Source organism: Centroberyx gerrardi, chromosome 4 (assembly GCF_048128805.1).
Source record: "Centroberyx gerrardi isolate f3 chromosome 4, fCenGer3.hap1.cur.20231027, whole genome shotgun sequence".
NCBI classification, from domain to species: domain Eukaryota; kingdom Metazoa; phylum Chordata; class Actinopteri; order Beryciformes; family Berycidae; genus Centroberyx; species Centroberyx gerrardi.
In genome coordinates this window covers 30,678,746-30,706,400 of record NC_136000.1, presented here as the reverse complement: position 1 = coordinate 30,706,400, position 27,655 = coordinate 30,678,746, and the positions used below count along the sequence as shown (strand labels likewise).

Genomic DNA, 27,655 nt, shown 5'->3' with positions numbered 1-27,655 from the left:
TGGGGACACACACACACCCACCCACACACACACACACACACACCTAATGAATGTACCATCTGATGCTGGTGTGCAGTGCTATTACTAGAACAGTCAGCAGAAAAGCTTTCAGTTGAAAGCTTCAATCAGCAGAAACTCCACAAGGGATCCTCATTATGCTGCCTCTACTGTTAGCCAGTGGTTCTAAAGGTGGGGTCTGGTGGCACCCAGGGGTCCTTGAGGGGGTTCCAGGGGTCTTTGATGGGGCTCCAGGGGTCTTTGAAGAGGTTCCCAGGGGTCGACAGTAAAATGAGGAATAGTTCTCATAGGAATTATTGGTGGTGGATTATGTAATTTGTATTACTGTAATATATGCTGTGTTGGATACAAAGACATTTTCCCATTGCAAACATCAGGAAGTTGTAAATGGAATAGTACTATATTGTATAGATTTTGTTGGATACAAATAAACATGGTATTCCATTTGTACTGTAATAGCACAGTAATACTACTCTAGTATATGTTTTGTTGAAATTTTTGGGAATTATTTCAGCATGAAAATGTAGCTTGAGAAGAGTCAGCTCAGTTAACCTGAACAAACTGTTAGCTAGCTGACTAGCTAGCAGGCTAATTTAGCAAAACAACCACTGTTAATGTTAACATGGGACTACTAACCAATACATACTAGCTGCTATTAGACATGTTAGCTAGTGTGCAATCAGATGTGGTAACAACAGGAGAGTTATATTGTATAAATTTATACTACAGTAATACAACTGTAGTATATGTTTTGTTGCAATTTTTGGGAATTCTTTCAGCATGAAAATAGTCAAATTTAAAGATACTAAATATCTGCACAAAACATCCACTATCAGCAGCTTCCATCCAAAAATATCGGTATCGGCCTTCAAAAACTCATATTGCTTGAACCTAATGGACACTTCAAGTTCTCTTGCAGATGGCATGAATTAATTAAGCACAAGCACATGAACATCCTTGCCAAGTATTCAGCCAAGGCTTGCCAACATGAGCTGGCCAGATGATTCAGATTCCCATTTGTTCAGAAACATTTGGGACGCCATCGTCCTATCTCCCCACATTGTTAATATGATGTGCTGTAGCTATAGCTGGGGCAATCCCAACCAGGCTAGGCCCACTTATAGAGAGAGAGACAGAGAGAGAGAGAGAGAGAGAGAGAGAGAGAGAGAGAGAGGAGAGAGAGAAAGGGAGAGGTTACAAGTGTACAAGCGTGTTGCCATATTATCTTAATGTTTTTTTTTTCACCATTGAGAAATAGTGTCACATACACACTCGCATGTAGATCTAGGTCACACTATTAAACCCATTAAGGCTCCTACAGACCCAGACTGACTAATTGTATGTGTGTGTGTGTGTGTGTGTGTGTGTGTGTGTGTGCGTGAGAGAGAGAGAGGGTGTGTGAGAGAGAAATCATGAGTCTCATGAAATGGCTGTAATTTAGCTCATATACTACAATCGTGTACGCATATAGTACACACACACACTCAGAGCCGTTATGCAACCATTTCCCAAATGGAGTTCCCACAAAATGAGGGTGGCTCTGCATTATGGACCGGGGCAGAAGCAGATCAGTATGAAAGATGAGGACAGAGAAGATCCACACTGTCGGAGCTGAGATCAGCTTCAGGACAGTCTCTGCAAAACTCTCCATTGAAACCAAAGTCAGGAAGTAGGAATAACAGTAATGCATACTTGTGTGGAATCTGATCAAATTGTCACATTAGAGTCAGCTCAGGTTAAGGTCTTCCCATAGACAACCAGTGTATTGATCAATTCTACACTAAATATGTAATCAATCAAACTGCATCATATCCATCATATTAGAGATGGACCACACTCACTGGAATATTGACCCATATATCAGCCATCATACACATTAAACATCAGTCCTACCACAGCAGTCTATCCAGTTCTGAATAGGTATATTGTAGCACAAAATGTGTTTTTACTCTCCGGGCAGAAGTCAACAGCGCAGTAATAAATAGCTGTAGCGCAGTACGCTTCAAACAAAAGCAAAATGGGACTTGTACCTCATGGCTACATCTGGAGGCCTCAGCCAGCCAGTCAGGAATGAGGCAGCTGGCAAACTGCAGCTCGTCCTGCGGGACTAAACACTACTTTGACCTTTCCTGTCCGGCTTTCAGCAGTGGCCTTCAGCGAAGTGTGTGTGTGAGAGAGAGACAGAGAGAGAGAGGGAGAGAGAGAGAGAGAGAGAGAGACAACTCCTGAAATACCCCCGTCTATACTTCAGGGACAGAGGAATGGCACACAGAGTATTTTTGTATTTTTACTGCAGACTTTTTCTGTACGACTGTCTTTCTTTTTCTCAGTCTGTCTCTCTGTCTGTTATCTAGCTTTGTTGCACATGAAGGCTTGCAGGCATTAGTAAAGATTAGAATTATGTTCGTCTTTTCTTTATGTTATTATTTTTATTGTTAGATATTTTTTTGTCCAGAATTCCATGACTATCTGTATTGTAGGTTGAGAGATAACAGTGAAACTATGACCAAAATACATTCTTCTATATTCTCTAATTGTGTTAACTTCTTGTAAATGAAATAATGATGAGGTTTAACAATTCATCAATTTGCTGGGGACCCCCTGGAACCCCCTCAAGGACCCCTGGTGGTCCCCGGACCTCAAGTTGAGAACCACCGATCTATGGGAAGACCTTAACCTGAACTGATTCTAATGAGACATTCTGATGTGAAGTCAACGAATATGTTGTATTATTATTATTCTTTTCCCGGATTTCCTTTACAAGGATTCCACTGACTACTTATTAATTTTTGGGGATTTTTTTGGCATAACATTTTAAAATATCGGGTTCAGAATGTGCCTTCAAAGATCCGCATCGGTCGAACCCTAATGCATGCTGATGCTGTGTCTAGTTTGCATTATCCGCTAAGCAGATAAGGTGAAACTGCCACTAGTCTTTTCATCAGATAATGTGAAGTCGATGGCGGAGCTGCGTGTGTTTTCCTCTAAGAGACACGAGTGTGAAATCAGACCCGCAGCTACTGCACTTTTTTTTGAGAAACCCTCCCATCCCTTCCACCTTTATCTCTCCATCCCCCCCCCCCCCCCCGTAAACAGTGCTATCACTTCCTTCCTCTCGTCTTCCCCTCCCTCAATTCCCAATATCCCTCTTTCATTTGCTTTTATCCTTCCAGCCCCCCCCGCCTTCCTCCGTATCCCCCCATCCGTTTCACTACAGCTCTCTTTATCCCTCCCTTATTCCGTCGATCCGACCTCCCCCTCCCGCCCCCTTCTCAATTCCATCATACTTCCTTCACACACACACACACACACACACGTGCACACACACTGCTCGGTGGTGTGGAATGGCCTTTGTGAGGAGTAAATTGCTTGGCCTCTCGGTTCACAACCAATTCACAGGATGGCAGCTGGGCAGATTAAACTCCTAGCTCCCACAGTGTGTATGTGTGTGTGTGTGAGGGAGAGAGAGAGAGAGAGAATGAGAGAGAGACCGTGTGTGTGTGTGTGTATATATGTTTGTAACAGACCACCCAAGCTGCAGACACTTTTCTGGCTATTTGCCTGTCTTTCTGTCTATCAGTTTGCGTGTGTGTGTGTCTGTGTTTCAGCCTGTACATTTGTGTTTCAGTCCATTTGTCAGTCTGTCTGTCCATCTGCTTGCTGCCTGTTGCCAGCCTGCCTACCTGTCTGTCTTTAGTGTGTGTGTGTGTGTGTGTGCGTGTGTGTGTGTGTGTACGCATGTGTGCATGGGGTGCTTGGCCACTAACACAATGCCCCCTTAACACCATGACATGACAATAGCTATGAGAAAGAAAGGCAGAAAAGTCAAGGTACTGCAGTTTTGTCTCCTAGAAGCTTGTGAAGAAATGATTGCAGGGGAAAAGTTCAAGTGTGTTGATCCATTTCCACACCCAGCTTCGACTTCATATTGTGAGAGCAGGTATGTCATTGGGGTTATCAGGTAGACCCCTTCCTTCACCAATGTTGAGTTGGACCTATTATCTACACTGTACTGTATCTACACTTAAGGCTTATACAGAGTTCACAACATTACACCTAATCATTTCTCAGCCATTCAGAAACCACACTGTACCGGCAAATAGTACCAAAGCTCAAAGAGTAACTAAACCCCAAACCCAAATCTGTGTAAAGCCCGACATCTAAATGGTAAAACACATTCTTGAAATCTGCTATTGGCTGATCTTTGGTGCCAGGTGATGTCACCACCTGTTGTACTCTATAAGAAGGTGGCATGGCTGTTTCGAGCCAGCAGGGTCAAACGTCCCTTTAGCCTATTGGAGTAGTTTGGAAAATGTATTACTGTCACCTCAAAGTCACCTTTTCCACGTTGGATGGCATCACAATTAAGGGTTCAGGACAAACACTTCTCATTTCTGGCTATATTAATAAAACAAAGAGATTGGAAGCGCCTTAAATGCAAAAGGTTAACATTTATGCCCATTGAAGCACAACAAGACATCAAAAAGCATCTAGGACACTTCCAATCTCTTCATTTTGTTCATTTTGGGCCATTTTGGAAGCTCTTTCCCCACTACTTTCTAAGTGGATATCTGGCTAATACTCATACAAACGTTCCCAGGTGTAGAACAAATATATTTGCGTATGGAAATTCAGAGTGCCTATCAAACTCTTAGGCAGCTCAAAGGAAAATATTGAACTATTCCCCACTATAACACCACCGAATACCACGCAAAGTGTTTTGTGCGTGGGCTAAAATAAGGCTTCTTAAGGAATTCCGGAGTGCACTTTCCTTGCCTGGGGCTTTTGAATGGTTATTAATAGGTGTGTGTTTGCCCCCGAACCTTATTTTGTACTTTAAGGGAGTCAATCTTCCGTATGCAGAGGAACCCTTCGCCCGTGGCAGTCGCCTCAGGCTCCCTAAAAGCCAGGAAAAATGACTGTTTCCTGGTGAAAATAGTGGATTGTACATTAAACTAATGGTCTGGTTTAAGGCGGAGAGGTAAAACGGATGGTAAAATGCTAGATCTGCTGACGGTGGTGGGAGGCCAAGTGTTGTAAATACTGGACTGGAGGTTTTGAAAGGTTATCTCTAGTGTGTGTGTGTGGACCATCAGCGTGACCGTCCATTAATGGAAAGATCACAGGTTTGATCGGCAATATGTCCGGTGGAAGTGTTCTTGATGACACTGATCCTATAACACAGCAGTACTGAAGGTCTCTATTTTTGTATGAAGCTACCAGTTAGGTTATTTCACCAAAGTACCACAGCCCAAGTCCCTGCAATGGAAGGTAGGCTGAATGATACATTATAGAGTATATATCGATATGATGCCGTTTGTTTGATTCTATATTTATTGTAGAATTTATCAAAACTACACTGGTTATCTATGGGAAGACCTAAACTTCAACTGTTTCTAATAAGACATTTAGATCGGATACCACAAGTATGCATGAATATCATTCCTTCCTTCCTTCCTAGTATTATTATTATTCTTGGTTTCAATGGTTTTAGTATCTGTCAGGGTCTAAATGCTGCTTCAGAGGCTTTTCCACCCTGACAAGAATAAAATTCTGGGGGAAACACTGAACATTTCCAATTTTGGGGGATTCCGTTTGGCCTGAAATTTGTCTAATTTAAAAGTATTAAATGTACAAAGATATAGAAGAGCCTGGACAAACTAATTCAATATCCATTGAATTAGTTTGGGTTATAAGAAGGTAAGGTAAAGCAAGACCACCTCTGTCCAAGTCCATGTCAAACAAAGACCACCTCAGTTCAGTTCAAGATTGGGCCTGGTGGAGTCGATGGGACGTAAAGGAAGGAGACCGAAGAGAGGAAGAGAGGGTGGTGAGAAGAAGCGATAGAAGGGAAGAGGAAAGAGGGGAATGCGCGGAGATGGAGTGAGGTAAAAGGAAGGGACGGAATGTGTGATTGAAGAAGTGTCTGCAAGGGAAATTGCAGAAAGCTCTCCATCTTTCTGTCTAGATGCACTAATATCTACCTCTTCACATCATTATGCCCTCTCTCTTCCCCTCTCTCCTTTCTAACCATCTCCACCCATTTAGCGTTTCATTATCCCTCTCTCCCATTCCCTCTTTCCCCCTATCCATCTCTCCCGGGCTCCCCTCCCCTCTCTCGGCCCTTCCCTCCCTCCCTCCCTCCTCTGCCGTCTGTAAATCATCTAATCAGGCGTGATACAGAGCCCCATCATGAGCGAGGTGAGAGGTCAACCGCAGACAAACTAGGACGAGGCATTTCCGACTGGGAGGACGGATTGGACGGAGGGGGAAAATGGCAGGATGAATGGAGGGATAGAGGAATGGATGGATGAAGGGAATGAGCGAGGGGGGAGAGAGGCAGCGCTGTCCACTTTAAAGATCGGATAAATGGTTTTGGAGGGGAGCGAGAAAGAAAGAGTGGCATCTTAATATAGAGGGGGAGGACAGAGTAGGGTTGGACTGATTTTTCAAGGCAAATACTTGCTGGTGATATGCTGATATTCAATATCTCTAAATTTTGACGCTTTGCATGCTAAAAAATCAAAGAAATGACAGGTATTGAGTATTTCCTCCGGATCTGTGTTCTGTTCAGAGTGGAAAAAGCCTTTTAGACCACCATGGGACACTAAAACTCTCCACTGAAACCCATACTAACGAAATAGCTTCAGACCAATTCCCTGCGACTGTTGACACGGTAGAAAGGGATGGAGACAGGGAGGGAAGGAGGATGGGATGGAAGGAAAGGGGGGGGGGGGGGGGCGGAGGGAAGAGGTAAGGACAAAAGTCGACGTTGCTTCTACTTGAGGCGAGGAGGAGAAAGGACAGGACAGAGGGGAAGAAGGAGGGAGGGAGGGAGGGATGGAGGTCGGCCAGGACAGCCGGAGAGATGGAGAGAAGTTAACAGAGGGGTGACGGAGAGGTGAAGGGCGGACAGAAGGTCAGGCAGACGAATGAGAGGAGAGAAGCGGCCGGCTAATGTCCCCATCAAGTAATCGATGCCTTCCACAGGTTCAGGAAAGCATTCCTATTGTGTATTTGGCTATCGTGTGTTTTTTGAATGTATATAAAAGGTTTTGAATCATTTTTGAATCACACCTATCATACCATAGGTGTAATGGGATGATATATCGCAATTTGCATTTGTTTACATTCTAGCAGCCAATGGCATCGCTAGAAAGACTTGTGTCTCAGAAATAAACAGAATTCTGCACAGTCAAACTTGTCGTGGTTGTATTGAATCGTGAACCACATAGCGTGTATCGAATTGTATTGGGAGATAAGCATATTGCCCCATCCCTATTACATACTGTAATGAATAACTGAATCTAAAATTGATTAAATTATGATTCAAAAGGCTTTTCCAATTTACATAAAGAACTGTAATAGTTAAGTGATTTCCTCCAACAAGAAGAGAGATGCTGAAAAAAAATGGTCAAAAAACACAATCCACAGTGAAGGGAAACTCTGTAAGCCCTTTAAATTAACACTAGCACGATGCCACACACACGCACACACACACGAGTAATCCATTATTCATGGAGGGGGTTCCGGTTTGGGAAATGTTAATGTGAACATCACCTGTAACCTTCACACACTGTAGGAGGAGGACACACACACACACACACACACACACTCACACACACACACAGCTAGGACACGGCTATAGCTTGGATTAGAGGATGTTCACAGTGATTTCATACTTTGGAGAGCGCTCTCTCTCTCTCTCTCTCGCTCACACACACACACACATTTGTAGAGAGGAGAGAGTGATGTAGGGATGGGAAAGGATGGATGAATAGATGGATGGATGGAGTGAACAGGTCAATGTGGGCAGCAAGGGGGGAATAAAATGGGGAATAAAAAGAGATCCCTTGCAACATTTCCTCATATATAATAGATAAACCTGAGTTATAGCTATTATGGTCTATGGGAAAACATTCTCCATCTCTTCCTTTCTGACTATTTCTATCTCCTCCTTTCCTTTTTGCCATGTCCTCCATGGCTTTTTCAAGGTCCATATTTTGTACTGATATTCCATATATTCAAATTTGACCATTTTCATGCCCCAAAAATTACAAATGTTCAGTGTTTCCTATAGAATGTTATTCCTGTCAGGGTGGAAAAGCCTCTGAAACAGCATTTAGACCAGGGACACTAAAACTCTCCACTGAAAAACCTGATTTGTAATAAAAGGCCAATATCGGTCCCAGATATCAGTCTTACTCTACTGACAACCGCATTCAGAGCATTCAGTCATTGTGCCCCGCCCTTAACCGCGCGTGTGTGTGTATGTGTGTGAGAGCAAATGTGCGTGTGTTGCGTGATGGATTGGTGTCCATTAGTGGAGCACAGACACAAGACATAGTGACAAAGAAACAGGAACATACACAGCTAGACAAACCACTACACACACACACACAGAGGCGTGTAGATAATGAAGGTGCATTAAGCAGTGATTTAAAAAGGCTGAATAAAGATACTGCAGGTTAGAATGAAGAGAGAGAGAGTGAGAGAGTGAGAGAGAGAGACAGACAGAGAGAGAGAGAGAGAGAGAGAGAGAGAGAGAGAGAGCAACCGAAAGAGAAACAGTCAAAATGTGGAAAAACCCACTGAGAATTTTTCAAAAAAAAAATCTCATCACACAAACTGATTCCCATTCCACAATGTAATTAATGAGGAAAAAAAATGGAATTCATTAGAACGGCTGAAAATAATCAAAACCCACTCGAGTTTCCAATCTGGTGAAGAATTGGCCATGAGGTTTTATATTATGTGAAAACAAAGAGAGTGCGTACATAGATACGCACATAGATTCATTTTTCAAGTTTGATACAAAAAATTCAGTGGATTATAAAATCATGCCACAGTAATCAGTCAGCTTGAAATATGTTGGGGTGGTCAGAAACATATTAAAACAACCTGTCACACCACATGATAATATGTTGAGATTTGAGCAAATTACAGCCCTTTGAAGATGTTGCTATTTTATAATAACAAAGACTCCATTTCCCATAATTCCTTGCATGTTCTTATGAACGACGAGTCAGAATGACACTAAATTTGGTATGCAGGCTTCTTGTCAAAAGGTACCTGCATCCCTCATATGGGAACAATACAAATTTAAAAAAGAAAATTAGGTTGCTAAGTGAAAAAGATTCCAATATCTTTTGTATTATTTGAATCATTTATCAATATTGAAGCTCTACCTAGATTCTTGACAGGGATTCAAAAGACCAAGACTCTTCTTCATCCATTGCCACTGCAAAATGGAACGAAACAAAGGAGGAGTGGAAGGGAAGAGCAGTGGAAAAGTTACATTAGTGACTGAAATTTAAATTTGATGTAGTTCTGCCAACTTCTCCATTGAGCGCTGTCCTAAAGGAATAATGTTTGCATGTACCTAAACCTCTGGGTTTAAGAAAGGATTTGATCTCTGTGGGGAATTTGACAAAAAGTCACGGGCTATTACATGAGATTATATTGCATAATAGTGGATGAAATGTGAGCCAGACTCCGTTTCTAACCAAAAGAATCTTCTCTCTTTGTTCATGATTGTAGCCTACACCAGTGATTCTCAACCTTTTTCATATCAAGGACCCCAAATTTAGTCCACATTACGGCCACAGACCCCCATTGAATGAGATTTTGTCTCTCAAACCCAAGATATGATTTTGTCCAGAATTCCATGACTATCTGTATTGTAGGTAGAGAGATAACAGAGAAACTATGATCAAAACAGTCATTTTTCTACATTCTCTAACTGTGTTAACTTCTTGTAAATGAAATAAAGCTGAAGTTTAACAATTAATCAATTTGCTGGGGACCCCCTGGAACCCCCTCAAGGACCCCTGGTGGTCTCCGGACCCCACGTTGGGGAAATGAATGGGTCATTTCTCTCACATTTGACCCTATAGTTTTTAGGATTCAAATGGAGAGTAGAAACCGAGCAAAAAATCCTTTAGAAATTTATTCGGGAGCCATATGGGAGAGAGAGAGAGAAGGGGGAAGAGGCAATGTCAACCGCAGCTTTCCACATACCATTCCCACATTGTCACACACTCACACACGCACACACACACACAGAATGCAGTGACAGTGAGATTGATAGAGGACAGTGGAGGAATGTGCAGTTAGTCTGTCATATCTCCATAACTCCTCATTATCATTGCTCACTCGCTCTCTCTCTCTCTCTCTCTCTCTCTCTCACACACACACACACGGACACACACTATACACTGTATATACACTGTTGGGCCACCACAAGCACAGTGTTTTAACATTCAATACACAAAGCACCCTAAAATACACTAAAACCCCATGAAAAAACAGTAAAATACACCCAAGCACACACCAATACACAATATTTTTCTCGCTTACACACACACACACACACACACACACACACCCCCACACACTCACACACACACACACACAGTGAATTCTTGTGGGGGATTCTGCTGGCTTAGGAATGTTCTGGCAAATGGAGATAGAGAGACAGATGGAGGAAGAGTCAGAGAGAGAGAAACAGGGGAGAGATGGAGGGAAAGATGACAGGAGGGAGGAAAATATCAGGAAATTTCATGGAGGAAGACAATATGAGAAGAATGGTTTTTCCTATTAAAGTGGACTATGCCTTTAATTAAAAAAAATCTGCTTACTGATGAGTGTGAAATATTTCACAGAAAACGGACTGGTGTTTGGTTCAATGCATCAAATTCCTGTATTGTACATACAGCAGACATGTCAAACAATCGATAAAAGCTATCTAGCAGCATACTGGGTAATCAATACTAAAACATTTATGGCTAATGGATGCATGGAGAGGGACTCGGCATCCTTTCAGCGAGCACACAACATTATATACTCCACAAAACCGGCTTCGACTGATATGAGATTTGGAATTTGACCGGTTTCAGACCAAAAAATTGCCAAAAATGACAAGGATTCAGTGTCTCCCCTGGAAAAAAAGCCTCTGAAACAGCATTTCGACCATCATGGGACACTAAAACTCTCCACTGAAACCAAAGAAATACGTAATCAATCAAACTGCATCATATCCATCATCAGAGGTCGACCACACTGACTAGACCTGATTTCCAATATCGGCCCCATATATCGGTGCAAACCTGTATAAATATAAATGTGTTAAAGTGATATTGCTCTCGGTGGCTGCAGCTGTGTGTATATGAGTGTGTGTGTGTGTGTGTGTGTGTGTGATGAATGTGCTGATTTCTGCTGTGCTGACTCCAGCCGAAACACTCAGAAACCAGTCAGCTAACTGCTGCAGTTAGATAACGCTTCACAGCTGTATGTGTTGCACTGTTTTCAGCAGACAGAGAGAGAGTTTACAAAGATGCAGCAATGTGTGAAATCTGCTGATAGCCACCGCAGGACACTTCTGCATCTGAGGCTGGGAGTCTGTCTCTACCTCTCTCTCTCTCTCTACATCTCTCTCTTTGGGGATATACCTAATGCAATATGGGATAGGGTCCAGTCAGTGTGCTCCACCTCTGATATGATGGAGGTTCCTCCCTGATCACAGCTAGTCGATATGTTTTATTATTTGCCAGAGGTGTGACCAGGTCAACTTTGCTCGAGTCCCAAGTCAGTCTCAAGTCTTGAGGCACAAGTTTCAAGTCAAGTCCCAAGTCTAAATGTATATTACCAAGTCAAGTCCATGTCAGTCAAGTCTGAAGTCTAAATGTAGAACAGCAAGTGAAGTCAGAACAAATCTAGAGTCCAGTATCAATTTAATATCTTAAAGAAAACTAAATATCTAGGACTTTTCAATGCAATATGGTTTTAATAGGATAAAAACTTGGTAAGAGCATCATGAGTTTGATTTCTATAATCAGTTTCAACTTCAATAAATTCAATCATTCCATACAAATTCAGAAAACAGAATTTAAATTCAGTCGTCTGCTGGAACAAATCTCATCACTTTCAAGTCATTTACACAAACACAAGATCTTTTGTCGAGACTTTAGAAACCTTTTCAAGTCATCAAAATACAAGTCAAAGTCAAGTCCCAAGTCACCAGAACCCAAGTATTGTTCACTGGAGGGATGGAAAATGGGGTCTAGGTTGAAAATGGATGGAGCTGCTAACCCATCTAAAACTATTTCATTAGTCTGGCTTTCAATGGAGAGTTTTAATGTCCCATGATGGTCTCAATGCTGCTTCAGAGGCTTTTCCACCCTGACAGCCTTATACTGCAATCTACCACAACACTCACTGATGCTGCTCTGTGTTCCCATGGTACACACTAGTCTCTCTCTCTCTCTCTCTCTCTCTCTCTCTCTCTCTCTGTCACTTTCTCTCTCAAAATAGATTTCTGTGACTCATGTCTACCTATCCTCACAACACAAATACTGTACACACACACACACACAGAGTTCCCAGTATGTGATTGACACATGGAGCGGACCCTCCTGTTGCCCCTAGCAACCCCCTGCCGAGAACGTAGGGAGCCGGGGGAAATTGAGATGCAAGGTGTGTGTGTATGTGTGTGTGTGTGTGTGCATTGAGATGGGAGGGAGGGCTTCTATCCCTGAGCAGTGATGATTAATATGGATGTGAAAAGCTTTACCAGCGTACACACACACACACACACACACACACACACACACACCTATCACTGCACTGGCCAGGCAGCCCCTGTTCACAGCCCCAGGAAACCCCGCCTATCCTACTATAGGGTGGTGGTGATGGTGGTGGGGAAGAGGAGGGGGGAGGCAATCGAGGAAGAGAGTGAGAGAGGAAAAGGGAGAGAGAGAGAGAGAGGATGAGAAAAGGAGAGAAGAGATAAGCAAAGATGAGAGACTTATGACGAAGGAGGGATGGAGGGAGGATGAGAAAGAAAGACAAAAAGAAAGAAAGAAAGAAAGAAAGCTGAGAGCCTCATTTGTTCGGATCTATAATGAATTGTGGGAAAAGAAATGAAGGAGACAGAGATGGAGAGAGCGATGGAGGAGGAGATAGGAAGCAGTAGAGTGATATAAGGTAAAGAGAGAGGGAAGGAGAGATGAATAGGCTCACACACACACACACACACACACTAAAGAACCCCTATCAACTCAAATGTATGTATGTATTCATGTATATTCTTTGCATGTATTTATGGAATATGAGATGCATGAATGGCTCTATGACTGAGTGCAGGCTAAATACACACACACACACGCATACACACACGCATGTATGTATGTATGAACATTTCTGCCCACATTAAACTTTAAACCCGCATGTCCCTATTAATGTATGCATGTCTGCATTTAGACAGCATGCATTTATGGATGAGGCCAACAGGAAGAAAGCACCCAGCATGAGGTGCGCTTGATTTCTCCTCCCAGACACCTTAACAGGCTTAAACTGTGGATTGTGTCTTAAAGTATTCCCTTCTCTGCCCTAGACAGACAGTGTCCTATGAGAATGAACCTTTGAGGAATTGAGGAGGAAAATTCAAGGCCTTTTCCATTGACGCTCATGTATTTTTTTGACATTTTACAACATCTACTCAAGGGCCACAAAGTCAGCTGTCAATTTCTGTGAAAAAAGCCAGAAAAAGAAATGCACAAAAGGGAAAAAGGTTACATTGGAGGTAGACAATTTCTGCATCGTACTGATAATTTACGTCCGTAGAGACGCGCCGGGAAGCCACAGAATGGTGGACGATATAAGCGTTGGCATGTGGCATTGAAGAGATTATAATGTAATTCCAATATCCTGTATGAGGAGCTTTATCCCGGAGGATTAACCCCTACACATCCGTGCTAGGTTATCCCAGGATGCAAATTTTATACCCAAGGACTCAGTGAAGGCGCACGACTCGTTTTGGGTTCCGACCCATAGTTTAAACGACACAGTGTTTAACATTTGGTACTGTAAGTAGCATTATTATCATTATATATCGCAATACAAAATTGTGACAACACGTATCGCAATATTAGCTTCATTTTATTCTGCTGTAGTAAACACAAATGAGATGCTTCACATCACAGTTTCACAAGCTCTCCATCCAAATTATATTATTGTCACTTTGTAATGACATTTTTAAATTGTTGTCTACATTCTAGCAGCCAATGCCATCGCTAGAAAGATCTGTGTCTCAGAAATAAACAGAATTCTGCTCAGTCAGACTTTGTTGTCATTGAACGTATTTATTACATTGTATCGTGGTTGTCTTGAACACATAGGTGGGCTGTCTTTCTACTGAAAAGAATGCGAACGAAGCCAGTGCCATGACGAGAGCTTCCCAGCCTAAGATTTTAACATGCAGAATAAAATCCTGCATGCTAAGCCCGTGTGACTAAGCAATCACATTCTCCCAAATGTGCTGTACAACAAGCTTTACGGGAGGATTTAACCCAGGCGATGCCAGGCCGCCATGCTAATGCCATGTTAGCGCTTCCATCTCCCTCTCGCCCTCGCTCCCTCTCCATACCTCTCTCAGTCTGAGGGAAAAAGACCAAATGAGATCAGACTTTTTAATCTCAGTAATTTGGTTAGCGAGGTTTTACCCTTCCTGAAACTCCTCTTGACCTGGATGTACTAGTTCAAAAAAACCAAAGGTCAAATGAAAAGAATCAATGTGGATGAAACAATGAGGGGCAAGATTTTGCCTTTCCACCGAGCTGATAAAAATGAAATGAAAATTAACGTGTCTGGATTAATTGTGTATTAACAGTACGAAAGGTGCATAGATATGAATTGATATGAATTTGCTCTGTGTTATGCATTTTGGCTATATCACGTCTACCAGTAGAGCCTCGTCATTTCACTTGACCTGTAAACTGAAATGCTGTCCAAATAGCCGTCGTCACAAGATTTGGCATCATTTGCCTTATTCACGCGGCGGCCATATTTGATGCAGGTCTTGCAGGTGGCAAACACTACGGGGAAGACAGCAAAGCAGACCACGGCTGACTCAACCGGTCTTTGGACAAAAACTTGAAACTAGAAAAGGCTAAATTTTCTAAAGAAAATTTAAGTGTGCTTGCCGCCCTTGCAATGCCCCTGCCCTTAGACTTGGCGTTCACTAGCTTTGCTAAGCGGTGCAGCATTGCAATTGTTAGCATTTTGACAGACTAGACTCAGTAAACAGAACCAGTTGCGTTCAAAGGCACTGGGAAACTTTTCTCATCACTGCACAGCAACATGTTTGGTATCGAACGAACCTACAGATTCCCAGCTTTCCAAGGATCATAAACGCATCACAAAGTCAGCGCCGAGGCTGACAGAAAGCCCATGTGGGGAACTCATGGTCTCTGTCGCCATCTGCTGGCTGTGTCGAAGCACTGACATGAATGAGCTCGACCATTTCATTTCATGTCATTTTATACAGTAAGGTCAAGTTTTAAAAAATGCTGTCATCACATTGAAATGGTTACTATGAGGCCATATTTCATCACACATGAATGCAATTGGGCTCTTTGGATTCACAAGAGTCTCAGCTTTGCAGCCATACCCAATTTCTACAATTCCATGACTGTTTAGGTACCACAGTGTGCAGAAATAGGGAAAGAAAAAAAGGCGAGAATAACATCTTTTCACTGCATGCAGAACACTGTGTCTTTAGTACCCTGGAGCTCATATACCCTATGTAGCTGACATATGTCAGATATGGCTGTAAAGCTAAGACTCTTGCGGTTCTAATGAGCCATTCAGATATCTTGATGTGAGAGGTCAAGGGACCCGTTTGAAAATAGTCATGCCCATTTACCTTTGTCAAAAACTTTGCCGACTTTGGAGCTATGTTACATAACATGGCTGGTACCTACGTATTCGTCTGGATGTCTAGTTTCCGATAATAAAAACGAACGATTCCTCAATGAGCCGCACATTTTGATGTCTAATATGTCTATGTACTGTAAAAACTGTAGGAGGAGATGCATCCTAAACTTTTGTCCATAAGAAGAATAAGAATAAAAAGAATAATAAGTATGCAAGATAGTAAGAGTGTGCTCTGCCTACGGCAAGCACACTAATAAGTATGCAAGATAGTAAGAGTGTGCTCTGCCTATGGCAAGCACACTAAATATAAAAACCCTAACCCTCAGTATCATTGAGAGATGAGCAGAACTGGAAGCCAAATTAGCCAAGAAGGTCCAACTCAAAGGCTACAGCAACTGAACTGAAGAAACATCCATGATATTGAAGATAACACCTGCCCACACCAGTAGTTCACCTATCCATAACCTTAGCTGATGCTAGCAGTTAGCTACTTTCCACTGTGTTCCACGGTGTTTAACCATTTACCACAGCTGTTTTGATAGATTTAAGGTTGTGCAATGCTGAAAATGTAATTTAAGTGTATTCTGAGGATTATGAACATAGTTAGTAATGCTGTGTAGAGTTTACATTGTATGCCGGCATACTGACATGACATCAGTGTGTAGAAGTGTGTTGGCTAGACGAAACTCAGTTTTGACTTTATGCAGCAAAATTTCATTTTATTTGAGGAAATATGAGTTGCATTATTTTAGGGATAAGAGAGAATTTTTGATTGCAATGCCATTTTTGCATAATATCATTCAAATACCACAGAACTATGTGAAGTACGCCCTAAAGACCATGATATACAGTATAGATATGAATTTTAGACCATACCACCCAGCCCTATCTATGCTGTTGTAGTGGAAATGCCTGCTCACTAACATGCACTATGCCTCCAGGCCTAATATATCTTTGGTCCATAACAGAGAATGACAGCAAGCAAACACATGAAGCATCCCAGCTTGAATTGAATTCAGTGTGTGATCAGTGCATCATTAATAAACTGATAATCCACACTCAGTTTAACATCAGTCAGCTCCAACGCTCCATTTCTAGGAACGAACTCCCACACTCATCTGCGTAATGGAAAGTGTGTGTGTGTGTGTGTGTGTGTGTGTGTGAGTCAGAGAGAGAGAGATTAGAAATGGCCAGGTGAGAGGGATCATGGGAACGGTCGTCGTGGAGACCGGGGGGTCACTACCATGTTGCTGTCGGTGTGATGATGCCGCCGATGATGGTGATAATGGCTACCTGGACACTGTGTGTGTGCGTGTGTTAAGGATATTTAAATAGTAAGTACAAACATCTGTAACACACACACAACAAATACACTGCTCCATGCACTTTCTTGCTCTCTCTCACATAGCAAATACACACACACACACACAACAGCAGTAGCCAAAGGGACAGTCAGGTAGGTCAACACCTGCTATTATTCCTCTGTAGCCATGACAACCTGCTGCTGAACCAACAATACCACCACCTTGAAATCCTGCATAAGTGTGTGTGTGTGTCTCATTTACTACAGTATTTATGATAGTAATTGCAAAACTATCAGAAATTATAGCGAAAGAATATCGGAAACTATCTGAAAATTCACTCAAAGCATATCAGTATCGGCATTTGGAAACCCTGATATCAGTCGAATCCTAGTTCAGCTGCTACTGCCTTTCTGCTCCATTCCTGAACTCTGCAATATCAATCAGCCCAAGCCCTGAGGGACGCCGCTCCTCCATCCATCTGTCTGTCTGTCTGTCTGTCTGTCTGCCGGTTCTCCTCTCTGTCCCATTCACTCCCTCTCTCTCTCTCTCTCTCTCTCTCTCTCTCTCATTTCCTAGCTAGAACACCAGATGTATTTTTCAAACAAAAGTGAACAGACAAACTTTAGGAGGTGAAGACCCACTTCTCTCCTCCCTGCTGAGAAGCCGCGCCACTACTGATGGTGGAGCCTGCTGTCTGTCACGCTCGCTCTCTCTCTCCCTCTCTTTGTCTCTCTCTTTCTCTCTCCTGTCACTGAAGATGGAAGCTTATCGGAGGAGGAATTCACTGTCAGTCTTTCTCTTTCTCCACACTGTCACTCTCTCTCACTCTGCCACACAAGTGCACATATATGCATGCCCATACCCATACACACATATATGCATGCACACACTCACTTTGTGCGCATCTCATCCATCATCGCAGTTTCTCCCTTTGTGTGTAATACACTCTCTCCCCCTTTGTGGCATGAAGACATGCCTGCACGCACACACACACACACACACACGGCTCTGAAGCTCTAGTGTGTGTGCCTTCAAATAGCTGGGAGCAGCAGGCCCCAGTGTGAATGCCAAGTTTAGCAGATCAGAACAGATCCTGCCACACTGTGAAGGTGAACAGCGAGCGTCGCCTCCACAGCTAAAACGGGCTGACTAGATCTACATAAGCCAGGCTTTCCTCAACAGCCAGCAGTCAGGGTGGGCCACCCGCCCTACATGAGACTCATACTATGACTTTACACCATATAGATCTGTGGGTGACCCACATGCAACAGTGCACTACTACTGATGCGTTATGGCTCCGCCCACCAGAGGAAACGCTGGGAAAATTCAACTTTGCTCTAACCATCTGATCAGGGTCTATTTTACACCTGGGATGCCAGGTGAATGTAATTAACTGTAATTAACTAGCTGGTAAGATAGAAAACCACAAGTACTCGTGTATACTTTAGTTATAATAGTAGTAGCCTAGTATTAGAAAAAATGTAGCTGAGGGCAGTGAGCTGGCAACGCTGACAGACAGGTACAGGCAGCAAACAGCAGTAGTGCACGTGCACGCGCGCGCACACAGAGAGCTTGCCAGAGGACCTCCAGGCAGTGTGTGTGGAAACAGATCCCGAGGAATGTGATAGAAAACAATACAACAAGCTCCATCAAGACCAGATCCCTACAAAGAACGAGCAGCCATTTCCAAGAACACGGCACTTTCACAGATGATGTGGGTGGAAAAGCGGGAATTTGATATAAAACCAAACACAAGAACACACACGCGCGCAAGTACCAACAGCATCAGCTGTCTAAATGCGTTGACAGACAAGGACTGCCAAGAATAGCGGATGGCACTCTAGCCCCGATACGTGCCACCACACCAAACTCCACTCAGAAATTGAGTTTACTGCGCCATTGCTCATCAGCAAAGCTACGTACCTGCTACGACGTGATTTAAGACCTTTTGTCAATCATTCTGTTCTTCTGGTAAATTCGGCATACATTTAAACCACCAAACAGCACTTTATTCAAATAAAATCTCAACTTCTATAATTGGTTTACACCGCTAGCTACCGCTGTCCACGCTGTATTTTGGTGGAAGAAAATTGTGGGAATAACAGGCGAACCAATTCTAAAAGTTGTCATTTTATAAGTGCTGCTTGGTGTAATGGGTGTGTGCCGGATTGAAGAGTGGCTCCTGTCAATTTGTTAAACGTGGTTAAGTCTGGGTCTGCCAGGTAAAAGCCTTCGCCTGTCAACATGCAACATTAAAATACCAGATTATTGGCCGGAGTTCGGCTTTCTCTCAGTTCAAGAACGAACGGCACGTATCGGGGTGACTGGCACTCTCACATCCAGCACCTCTAAAAATAAAGGGGAAAAGGTACGAAAAAGAGCTGAGAACAAATTACATTTCTGCACTACCCTCTGTTGTATGCAACATTGCTAACAGGGAAAAAAAAGCAGACTACCTGTAAAAGTATTTGTTTCAGCTTCAGGACTGACATACTTACAGGGACAGACATTTTGCTGGGTGCTGTCACTCTCCTTGGCTTCTTCTTCTTTTTTTCCCAGATGCTACTTTTCCAAGAGAAAGAGATTTTCTTCACGGCTCCCCAAGTGTCAGTCCTTCATCCATTCCATGTTGAACTCAGTAAGCATCTACAGTATGTGGTGGTGGTGGGGGTGTTGAGTTTGGAGTGTGCGCGCGCGCGCGCGCGTGTGTGTGTGTGTGTGTTTGCAGCAGGGGTACGGTGGGTTTTGCAGCAGCAGCAGTCCAGCTGCATGAATGTCCGGCAGCCACGTCTCTCCCTCCCTTTCTTCCCTCTCCCTCCACCGGTCGCCCTCGTCCTCGACGGATCCCTGCGCCAAATCCTCAAATAAACACCAAAGTAAACGAAGCAGTAGTGATTCGGGAGGTTAAACGGCGCCGGTACCGTTAACCGTTACGTTGACCGGACTGTAACGTTACTGAACGGGGAGAGAGCACCGCCTCTGCCGCTGTGCTGTCTGCTGCTCCTACCGTACTGTCCTTCCTACGGGATCATCAAGTCCGCGCTTAAAGGGGCCGTCTCTCCAGGATAGAGAGACCTTCACGTCAAGCTCCATTCAAAAATCTGTCAGTTTAATGTTGCTTTGCTTGTAGACAAACGTACATACATGGTAGGACAAGATTTGCGATATTTTCTGAATTCTTATGACCCGCTCTCCATTTCGGTCGTGGTCAAATACACCAAGCAGCGCTTATTTGAATACAAAATCCAACTTTTAGAATTGCTTCGCCTGTTTTTCACACGATCTTCTCCCTCCAGAATACACCGTGGAGGGCGGAAGCAAGTGGTGGTAATCAATCTTTAAACTTAAAATTTTATTTTAATATGTGCTGCTTGATGGATCGGTTATATGCCGATTTTACTAGACGACAATACTAATTCAGGGGAAACCTTACGTTATGTTCTACGAGATATGTACATTTGCTAATATTAAGGCCACATGAAATTGCCACGTTTTTTAATGGAGTTTGGCAGCACAGTCTCTATTTAAAAGGGTGGGTAGCCTATAGGCGCGAGGGCATGGCATGGCGCGCGCATGATGTTCTCTCACTCAAGTTGCATTAAGAGCATGCAAATAAATGTAACAAACTCTTTATTGAACAAAATATCAGGCTAAATAAATCAGTGTAATCAACCAAACTAATTATGGCAAGTAGGAGAAACATTAAAATTTTTTCCCCTGCAGCCACTCCTAGGCTCTTTATAAATGAATCAAAGCAGACTCAGAAGATGAATAGAGCTCGATTTACACTCCACATGTAAAATGACCCATGTTGTCCTCACTATACAAATGTGTTGAAAATAGCATGTTAATAGGCGTAGCACTGTATCTTTAATGCATGCTGTGTCATTTCAATTTTCCAGACATGTATGTTTAGCTACTCCCTGTGTTGTACAATATCTCATGTCACCAGCAGCATCTTCTCAGTTTCAGCATGTGGCACACATTTGATCCTTTTAAGACTGATTACACTGAGAAAAATCAAGGTTTGTGTTATTTATACACACACACACACACACACACATCATCTAATAGAGAGAAGCTGGAGTCTGTTCTCGATAGCGTTTCATTCACAATCCTTTTAAGATCAATGGGTCATTTCAGTGATCTGAATAGATAGTCTGGATAGTCTGGATGATGTACAGTATAAATAGATGACTCCCACTGAGCGCTCTTATTCTTAGACATCTTTGTGTGTGTGTGTATGTGAGCGTGTATGTGCGTGTATGTGCGTGTGTGTGTGTGTGTGTGTGTACTGTAGGTATGCTATGCAAGCTTTCAGGCTCCCTGCTGTGCTCCCGGGGTTTACTGTGTCTTTGATGGTTTAAATAACAGCAGCTATTTTAGACCACACACACACACACACACACAACCAAACACACACAGACAGACACAGACAATTACACTCGGGCACACAAACAAGCATGCACATGCACACACACACACACACACACACACACACACACACACACAGAAGCTGTTAGAAATGATGCCTTTTGATGACAGACAGCCCCACATGCCTGGAGTGTTGAGGTGAGTGTGTGTGTGTGTGTGTGTGTGTGTGTGTGTGTGTGGAGGGGGGGTGGGTCTAGGGGGGAATAGCTTACAGTAGGAGACGGGGTCGAAAGTTTATAATTCTTTCTCTCTCTTTGTCTCTTAAACTCACACACACACACACACACACACCTCTCTCATGTCAGACTGTTCTCATCACATACTCTGTACACCAAGCTAGCAGATGTTGATGGTGATGGTGAGTACAGAACGACAGCAAATCACAAAACAACACATAGAACCTGTGGCTGTAACTCCTACTAAATTTAGGCCGCTGAGAAAATGGGAGGCGCTCATTAGCCAGTTGTGCTTAAGGAGCCAATTAAGCGGCTAATGAAGAGCTTGAAAACAAGCCAGAAAGTCATTCTCGCCAGTCTCATCCACTTTAACAGTCGTAACGGCCTGCTTATAGTCTCTTCCATCTGCACTCAGGTCAGGATTTAGGATAGCGACAGTACAACTGTATCCTGTGGAGAGGAAGAAAGGGAAGAAAGCCTTACCAGACTGGATGCATGTCAGACTTACGGTAGCGTTTTACCATCTTGAGCAGCACACAATAGACCCAAAGAAAAAGGAGGGTTCTTCAAGGGTTCTTTGGTTAGGGTAGTGGTTCTACGTGGAACCATAATGACTCAAACAAGCCTCTGATTTGCTAAAGCCCTGGGAAAGTGGATTTAAATAGGCTTTGTTGTTCCCTGGTGTCAAAGTCGAGTATCTTTTTACCTATTCACTGAGGTTTGAAGGAGCAGAGAGGCCATTTGCTGGAGATAAACACTGTTTTTGGAGAGGTAGCTGAAGTGTCCTTAGCTTTCAATCCAGAATCCCTTATTTGGCAAGTGAACCTGTGATACATCAAATATGAACAATCCCTAATGGATAATCTTAGCTTCAGTAAGTGACTTCAGTGACATTTAGTAGTGATTTGATCAGATCGCACTCAGTTGGACGTCAAATTCAGTGGCTTTCAAGGTCTTGTTTGGTGAAATTCAAAGACTCAAAACTGCAAAACATGACACTGATCAAAGTTAGACATCATGGAGACCTTGTTTATTCCTCATGATCTTGTCAAGTCGAAACTCATTCAGTTCCAACTGCTGCTGTATCAACACAAGAGGCTCCAGAGGCTTTTCCTCAAGATGTGAACTGTTGATCCTATAGGACAGAGAGAGGAATGATGGATTTGGATGCTAGATTTTAATAATTAAAAAACCATCCACTCATTTTCAAAAGCTAAACCTTTAAGGCCTTATTGTATTATTCTCAAATCCGCAGACTTTCAAGGATTTTGAAAGACAGAGAGAAAAAGAGGAAGAATGACAGAGACAGAATTGCTTGGTGTTCAGGAGTCACTTCACCACACAGAATCATGAAAACACTCCCATGCACACCTTCAAGGATGATAAGCTGTGTGAATATATATGAGGTTTATTTCCTCGCAGCCCTGAAATATAAATCACACTATTTGCCTGAGTGTGTGTGTGTGTGTGTGTGTAATGTGAGCAGTAAATCACCATTTTTCAGATGCTACCCGACCTGTAAACCACAATTTCCAACATTTGAATTTTTCCATACACTTACTGTGTGAATTTGTTAGCTGTCAAACTTTGACATCATCTGCCCCTTGCTAAAGAACTGTAAGAAATGTACTCAAGTAGAGCTGTTTCAATATGGAAAAATATTAGGGCCATTGTAGGTGAATTTATTTATTTATTTATTTTAACCACAGCCGGGGGGAGGGGGTAATTTTCTGAGTAAAAATGCAGAAATTCTGACATTAGTCAGAAATTTGTGAGGAAAAAAACCTCAGAAATGTGTGAGAAAAAAACTCAGACAAATTTCTGGGTGTCCATGAAGTCAGTCGGTTAGTCAGTTAGGTTTAGACTGACTGCTATCAAGTGACCTTTAATGTAAAAGAAAGAAATCAAAGTCTACAGGTAATGTTTGTTCCTTTGGGTGAAAGGGTGAGCCAGTGTCAAATGGGGATATACTGTATATACCTTAGCCTAAGCGAGTCCACATTTAATCTTTCAGTTTTTATTATTATTATTATTACAACGGAGTGCAAAGATCAAGCGAAAATCCCTAGAACTCTACTTGGAAGCCAAAAAAATGAAATCCCATCAGGGGGCATTGGGATCAATGTTCCCTCTAAGCCGATAGTTTGGTGACCTAGGTCTAATAATATATCACATTGACCAGATAATATCTCGTCAGTCTCTACATCTAATAATTTATCACATTGACCAGATAATATCTCGTCAGTCTCTACATCTAATAATTTATCACACTGACCAGATAATATCTTGTCAGTCATCAGTCAGAAATGTAGTGGACATAAGTTGGTTTGGAAGTTGTGGTTGTAAATGATGTCAGATGCAGGAACTTTGCCATAGCTTAGGGTTTAGTGGATTGCGACCCTTGAGTACTACTAACTAAATGAATATAGTGGAACATATATACATAGACTTAAAAGTATCAGTGTTTGTGTTTATTGAATATTCATATTCACATGTATGAACTGAGAACTGTGCTTAGACTCCACAGTCAAACCAACATAAAAACACAAAAAAACAACTTCCTCTGTTTCTACCTTTGCATCAACTTCGCCGCCTCTCTTCCCCTTTATCCCGTTATCTTCTCCCTGCTCTTCCTCCTCTCTTCCTCTTCCTCTCATGTTTGTACAGATAGCCAGCATGAAACAGAAACAACTAGGGTTAGACCGATATATGGGGCCAATATCGGCCTTTTATTAAAAATCTGATCTGGTCCAGTCAGTGTGCTCCACCTCTGATATGATGGATATGATGCAGTTTGATTGATTACATGTTTATTGTAGAATTGATCAAGATTATGCAGGTTGTCTATGGGAAGCCCTTTACTTGAACTGTATGCGTGAATATGTATTATTATTATTTCAGTGGAGAGTTTTAGTGTCCCATGATGGACTAAATGCTGTTTCAGAGGCTTTTCCATGCTGATAAGAATAAAATTCAGGGTGAAACAACTGAATACTTGGAATTTTTTACATGAAAATTGTCAAATTTAAAGATACAAATAAATAGAATATTGAATACTGGCTATCAGCAGCTTCAATCCAAAAATATCGGTAACGGCGTTCAAAAAACCTATCAGTCAAACCCTAGAAACAACCAAAAATCTCCCTAGCAACAACATGAAGCAGAGCTAACCAAATAGTTGACTTAAGGCTGGCCATCATTCATTCACACACACGCGCACACACACACACACAAACACACCACCATTACACAGCCTCAAGCTATAGATATCCCTGTCCTGAAATAGACCTGAGCCACGCCATGAGTTAGAGCTCACATTACTGGGGGAATAGCAACTCTGTCATTAGAGAGAGAGAAAGAGATAGGAAGTAAAAACATCTGCTTCAATCTGTGTGTGTGTGTGTGTGTGTGTGTGTGTGTGTGTGTGTGTGTGTGCGTGCGTGTGCATTCTCCGTCAGTTTTTGTGTCATCGTTTCATGTTGTTGAGTCGCACTGCTTTTTCCAACTCAAACTGTCGGTGGTCGACGCGCTCCAAGAAGTTCTTCCGCTCCACATACCTAAACACACACACACACACACAGAGAGAAGGAGAATGTTAGACCTACTTTCATCATCATGAAGTACATACACACACACTGACATGCACGACTAAGGGCACAAAAAGAATACAGGAGTGTGCTCTCTCTCTCTCTCTCTCTCTCTCTCTCTCACACACACACACACACACACACACACACACACACACACACACCTTTTTCCCACCACAAAGACCACAGGAAGTAGTTGCACAACCTTTCCTGTAGAGTATATGTGTTTGTGTGTGTGTGTGTGTGTGTGTGTGTGTGGAGTGATTTGATTTGAGTCCCTGATTTGGCTCGATGTTTTTAAATTAGCCCCCGTCCCTCTGCTTGGTTTCAAGTTACTGCATGACAACGCTGTGTTCGCTAAGTATGCCATCAGAGGAAGGCGAGACTGTGTGTGTGTGTGTGTATGTGTGTATGTGTGTGTGTGTGTTAAGCACGGAATGACAATGAAGGAGCAACTTATAAAATGCATACAGCGTAGAAACATGTTATTTCCCCCGGGTAGCAAGTCTCCCCTCTCCGGTTCCATCGCCCTCCCGCCATCCATCCACACTTACGCCATGATTAATGCTGTTTTCAGCTCATATGGGAATAATGTTGCCTTCCATTTGTTAGTCGGAAGTTGTGAAATTCACAGCTGGTAGATCCTAATTACAACCTCAGTGTTTTACGGCGGTCCGACTTGGAAAAAACAGACAAAAATGTAACTTACATTCCTGCGCAATGGCTAGCGTCATGCTAACGGTAGTTGGGAACTAGGGATGTCAATGGTTAACCGTTAATCAGTTAACCACCGAGAATATTTTTGACCGGTTACGCATGTCGGTCTATAGGTTAATTTGCATACACCAGTGTTGCCAACTTGGCGACTTTGTCGCTAGACTTACCGACTTTTCAGAACCCCCTGGCGACTTTATTTCTCAAAAGCGACTAGCGACAAATCTGGCGACTTTTTCTGACCATGGGAAGCAATGTTGAAGTGTTGAATCCCAAAGCATTTGGCAATAAATTGGTTCGGCTGATGCCTGTTTTCTCTACTTGCTTGTCTAATCCAGAGAGGTCTGACGGTCACAGTGCTTCCCACACACAGCGTAGCCCCCTCCCTCCGCTGAGAGCAGGGACTGTAGGATAGGGTCCACTTGTAATTGCTACCGGCGAATGCCGAAACTGGCCCGGGTGGGCGGAGTCAGCACTTAATATTAAAACGGGCTACGCCGCGACGTGCATAACAAGTGCAGATATTTATATGCAAATTACAGCAAATGGACAGCGCTTCGAAATGCGGCGCCAAAGCTCATCTATCTACTAAAGCAAGGAATCTCTGTCTGTCTGTGAGTCTGAGTGAGTGTGTGTATGTCCTTCGCATATCTCGAGAACCGTTCGTCCGATCTACTTCACACTTGGCGGGTGTATTGCTGGGGAACAAGGACGTGCAGTGTCGGATTTGGTGCAATTTGGACACACTCACGTTCAATATCAACTTTGAATAAACAAGCGAACAGCACTTTGTGCAGCAGCGGGGCGAATGGGCACTGCACTAGTTGAGTCAATGGAGCACCGGACTAAAAAGAAAGCGCAACTTTCTTGTATTTCACGTCATTTTGCGTTTTTTCTTAAAAATGAACCGGTTACCGGTTAATGGGTGTCGGCCTATCGAAAGCAAAATTAATTGAAACTGACATCCCTATTGGGAACGTTAGCTAGCTAGCTAGCGTGGAATGTTAGCAACCGTATGCGCGTCTTCGTAACAAATTTACATGTTCTAGCATTTGCCGCACAGGTGTTTTGATAGATTTAAGGTCAGGGAATGCTGAAAATCTAACAGAAATGTATTTTGAAGATTATAAACTTTAAAAATAATACTACCGTTACAGAGTGCGCTGCCATGTTGACGTGACGTTATTTCTGTGATTTCCCTTTCTACCCTCTTCTTATCTTCCACCCCTTAAGCCTCTCTTTTTCCACTCTCTTTACAAACCAGAAGTGAACTGACAATGACTGAACTTCTCTTCCTAATATATCCTTCCCTCTCTCTATTCATCCCTCCCAGCCCAGATAAATCAGGGCTAAACGTGGGATCAGATATTTTGCCCCGTCTTGCAGCCTGTAACTTGTAGAAACCGAGACAACTTCACTCTCTAATTCAACTGCTATATCTGCCTGCTTTCACCGCTGTCTGTGGTCTATGTGTGTGTGTGACTGTTTTGCTTTGAGGCCTTGTAGTCAAGAGGGAAAAAAACTACAAAGTGTATGGTCTTGGTGTGTATTCCCAAACCAACAGCAGTAGAAACCCCCACTGGGGAAGAAGATACAGTAATGCCAAAATAATGAGTTAATTTGACTTTACAGCTTTAGCCAGCACAATTACCTGCACATTCAACATCTCCACAGTAGTCTTCAGGGTTGTGCTAGACAACTGTTGAAT

At 42.8% G+C, this 27,655-nt stretch overlaps 2 protein-coding genes across 3 annotated transcripts in view; both read right to left on the bottom strand.

The window, feature by feature from the left end:
- bcar1 (BCAR1 scaffold protein, Cas family member) overlaps positions 1 to 19,671 on the bottom strand; it is an 82,271-nt gene extending 62,600 nt beyond the window's left edge. Inside the window, exon 1 of the mRNA XM_078283089.1 lies at positions 19,535 to 19,671. Coding sequence (XP_078139215.1) covers positions 19,535 to 19,546 — 12 coding nt within the window. The 5' untranslated portion in view covers positions 19,547 to 19,671. The remainder of the gene's footprint in view (positions 1 to 19,534) is intronic.
- Positions 19,672 to 22,648: 2,977 nt separating this feature from the next.
- The window catches only part of cfdp1 (craniofacial development protein 1), a 39,994-nt gene continuing 34,987 nt past the window's right edge, over positions 22,649 to 27,655 (bottom strand). Inside the window, exons 7-8 of one of the 2 annotated variants that reach the window (XR_013504345.1) lie at positions 24,220 to 25,203; positions 22,649 to 22,781 (exon numbers count right to left, since the gene is read on the bottom strand). Coding sequence is in view for 1 of the 2 variants with exons in the window: in XM_078282989.1 (XP_078139115.1) it covers positions 25,113 to 25,203 (91 nt within the window). In the remaining variant the exon portion in view is untranslated. Of the gene's footprint in view, positions 22,782 to 23,986; positions 25,204 to 27,655 lie in introns of those variants that run through there. The other variant, XM_078282989.1, reaches the window with a different exon arrangement.